This window comes from Chrysemys picta, chromosome 2, assembly GCF_011386835.1.
Source record: "Chrysemys picta bellii isolate R12L10 chromosome 2, ASM1138683v2, whole genome shotgun sequence".
Lineage (NCBI taxonomy): Eukaryota > Metazoa > Chordata > Testudines > Emydidae > Chrysemys > Chrysemys picta.
In genome coordinates this window covers 286,995,284-286,999,073 of record NC_088792.1, presented here as the reverse complement: position 1 = coordinate 286,999,073, position 3,790 = coordinate 286,995,284, and the positions used below count along the sequence as shown (strand labels likewise).

Below are 3,790 nucleotides of genomic sequence, written 5' to 3'. Positions count from 1 at the left end.
CCATGGCTCATGAAGCCGTACACAGGCAGCCTGGACAGGAGTCAGGACCTGTTCAACTACAGGCTGAGCAAGTGCCGAATGGTGGTGGAATGTGCATTTGGACGTTTAAAAGCGCGCTGGCGCAGCTTACTGACTCGCTCAGACCTCAGCGAAAAGAATATCCCCATTGTTATTGCTACTTGCTGTGCGCTCCACAATATCTGTGAGAGTAAGGGGGAGACCTTTATGGCGGGGTGGGAGGTTGAGGCAACTCGCCTGGCCGCTGATTACGCGCAGCCAGACACCAGGGCGGTTAGAGGAGCACAGCAGGGCGCGGTGCGCATCAGAGAAGCTTTGAAAACGAGTTTTGTGACTGGCCAGGCTACTGTGTGAAACTTCTGTTTGTTTCTCCTTGATGAACCCTCCAAACCCCCCCCACCGACCCGGTTCACTCTACTTCCCTGTAAACCAACCACCCCACCCCACCCTCCCCTCCCGCTTGCAGAGGCAATAAAGTCATTTTTTTTTAACATTCATGCATTCTTTATTAGTTCCTTACAGAGGTAGGGGGATAATTGCCAAGGTAGCCTGGGATGGGTGGGGGAGGAGGGATGGAAAAGGACACACTGCATTTTAAAACTTTAACTCTTATTGAAGGCCAGCCTTCTGATGCTTGGGCGATCATCTGGGGTGGAGTGACTGGGTGGACGGAGGCCCCCCCACCGTGTTCTTGGGCGTCTGGGTGAGGAGGCTATGGAACTTGGGGAGGAGGGCTGTTGGTTACACAGGGGCTGTAGCGGCGGTCTCTGCTCCTGCTGCCTTTCCTGCAACTCAACCATACGCTCGAGCATATCAGTTTGATGCTCCAGCAGACGGAGCATTGCCTCTTGCCGTCTGTCTGCAAGCTGACGCCACCTATCGTCTTCAGCCCGCCACTTGCTCTGTTCTTCCCGCGATTCAGCCCGCCACCTCTCCTCTCGTTCATATTGGGCTTTTCTCATCTCCGTCATTGACTGCCTCCACGCATTCTGCTGTGCTCTATCAGCCTGGGCGGACATCTGCAGCTCCGTGAACATCTCGTCCCTCGTCCTACGTTTTCTCTTTCTAATGTTCACGAGCCTCTGCGAAGGAGAAACATTTGCAGCTGGCGGAGGAGAAGGGAGAGGTGGTTAAAAAAGACACATTTTAGAGAACAATGGGTACACTCTTTCATTACAAGGTCGCATATTTCGGCTTGCAGGCAGCCATCGTAGGCCACAGTGTTTTGGCTTTTTTAACCTTCTTAACATGCGGGAAAGGTTGCAAACAGCAGCGCATTTCCCATATCAAGGATGAATTGGGTTGTCCATTTAAAATGGGGTTTCAATGTAAAAGGAGTGGCTGCGGTTTCCCGGTTAACATGCGGCACAAACACAAGTAAACCCCCCCGCCCCACACACACACACGATTCTCTGGGATGATCACTTCACCCCTCCCCCCACCGCGTGGTTAACAGCGGGGAACATTTCTGGTCAGAAGAGCAGGAACGGGCGCCTCTGAATGTCCCCTTAATAAAATCACCCCATTTCAACCAGGAGAGCTTTCTGGAGATGTCCCTGGAGGATTTCCGCTCCATCCCCATACACGTTAACAGACTTTTCCAGTAGATGTACTGGCCGCGATTGCCAGGGCAAAGTAATCATTAAACACGCTTGCTTTTTTTTTGTAATGTTTACAAATAGTTACAAAGTTACACTCACCAGAGGTCTCCTGTGTGCCCTGAGGGTCTTGGGTGAGTTCGGGGGTTACTGGTTCCAGGTCCAGGGTCACAAACATATCCTGGCTGTTGGGGAAACCGGTTTCTCCGCTTCCTTGCTGCTGTGAGCTACCTACAGTACCTCCATCGTCATCATCCTCCTCGTTCCCCGAACCGTCTTCCCTGTGTGTTTCTCCAGTGAGAGAGTCATAGCACACGGTTGGGGTAGTGGTGGCTGCACCCCCTAGGATCGCATGCAGCTCCGCGTAGTAGCGGCAAGTTTGCGGCTCTGCCCCGGACCTTCCGTTTGCTTCTCTGGCTTTGTGGTAAGCTTGCCGTAGCTCCTTAATTTTCACGCGGCACTGCTGTGTGTCCCTGTTATGGCCTCGGTCCTTCATGGCCTTGGAGATCTTTTCTAATACTTTTCCATTTCTTTTACTGCTACGGAGTTCAGCTATCACTGCTTCATCTCCCCATATGGCGAGCAGATCTCGTACCTCCCGTTCGGTCCATGCTGGAGCTCTTTTGCGATCCTGGGAGGACTCCATCACGGTTACCTGTGCTGATGAGCTCTGCGGGGTCACCTGTGCTCTCCACGCTGGGCAAACAGGAAATGAAATTCAAACCTTCGCGGGTCTTTTCCTGTCTACCTGGTCAGTGCATCTGAGTTGAGAGTGCTGTCCAGAGCGGTCACAATGAAGCACTGTGGGATAGCTCCCGGAGGCCAATAACGTCGAATTCCGTCCACACTACCCCAATTCCGACCCGCAAAGACCGGTTTTATCGCTAATCCCCTCGTCAGAGGTGGTGTAAAGAAACCGGTTTAAAGGACCCTTTAAGTCGAAAGAAAGGGCTTCGTTGTGTGGACGTGTCCAGGCTTAATTCGGTTTAACGCCGCTAAAGTCGACCTAAACCCGTAGTGTAGACCAGGCCTTAGAGACTAACACATTTATGTGAGCATAAGCTTTCGTGGGCTACAGCCCACTTCCTCGGATGCATAGAATGGCACATATAGTGAGGAGATACATATAGAGAACATGAAAAGGTGGGAGTTACCCTACCAACTCTACGAGGCCAATTAATTAAGATGAGCTATTGTCAGCAGGAGAAAAAAAAACTTTTGTAGGAGTAAAAATGGCCTAACTCGCACCTTTTCATATTCTCTGTATGTATGTATGTATATGTGTCTCCTCTCTATATGTTCCATTCTATGCATCCGATGAAGTGGGCTGTAGCCCACGAAAGCTTATGCTCAAATAAATTTGTTAGTTTCTAAGGGTACGTCTTCACTACCCGCCGTATTGGCAGGTAGCAATTGATTTATCTGGGATCGATATATCGCATCTCGTTAAGACACGATATATCGATCCCCGAACGCGCTCATTGTCGACTCCGGAACTCCACCAGAGAGAGCGGCGGTAGCGCAGTCGACGGTGTGGACCCCGCGCCCCGCGATCCCTCGCCGTGTGGACCCCAGGTAATTCAATCCAAGATACTTGCATATCTTGGATCGATTCTCCCCCCCGCCCAGTGTAGACCAGCCCTAAGGTCCCACAATTACTCCTGTTCTTTTTGCAGATACAGACTAACACGGCTGCTACCCTGAAACCTGTACAGACAGTGTGTGGAGCAGACCTGCTGCTGCTGCGGGCGTGTGGCAGTTCCGCTGGAGTCGGATCTGCACCCCCGAGTGTGTCACACAGGGTCCTGCCACCTAACGTGGCAGCTGCTGTCATCTACTTGCTGTGTTCTCTCTTCTACCTCTAGGCAGGAAGCCTCACATGCAGCAGCATTCATTTACCTCTCTGTTTCTCAGTGATTGTTGAGTTGAAAGGGGTTCACTAAGTCACAGAAAACTCAGGCTTTTTTGCTGCATGCCTCTTAAGGGTGATAGATGTGACTTTGGGAAGGGCTGCCTCTACAGGTTAGGAAGGAGTAAAAGATGAATGACACTAGCTCTTGTTCAATTTTTTGTGGGCAGTGTGTTTGGGGACTTTTTCCCCTATCAAAGGACCAGTGCTGCTTTTTTATTTTTTCAAGGTTTAGCCCCAGTGAAAGGAATCTGGGAATTTCTAT

General features: G+C 51.0%; 1 protein-coding gene across 1 annotated transcript; it reads right to left on the bottom strand.

Moving 5' to 3' along the window:
- Positions 1-498: 498 nt before the first annotated feature.
- On the bottom strand, positions 499-2,401 carry LOC135981850 (uncharacterized). The gene is made up of 2 exons (XM_065586348.1): positions 1,719-2,401; positions 499-1,123 (listed from the first exon to the last, which is right to left on the bottom strand). The coding sequence occupies exons 1-2, from the start codon at positions 2,260-2,262 to the stop codon at positions 621-623; spliced, it is 1,047 nt and encodes a 348-aa protein (XP_065442420.1). The 5' UTR covers positions 2,263-2,401; the 3' UTR covers positions 499-620.
- Between the last annotated feature and the right edge of the window lie 1,389 nt (positions 2,402-3,790).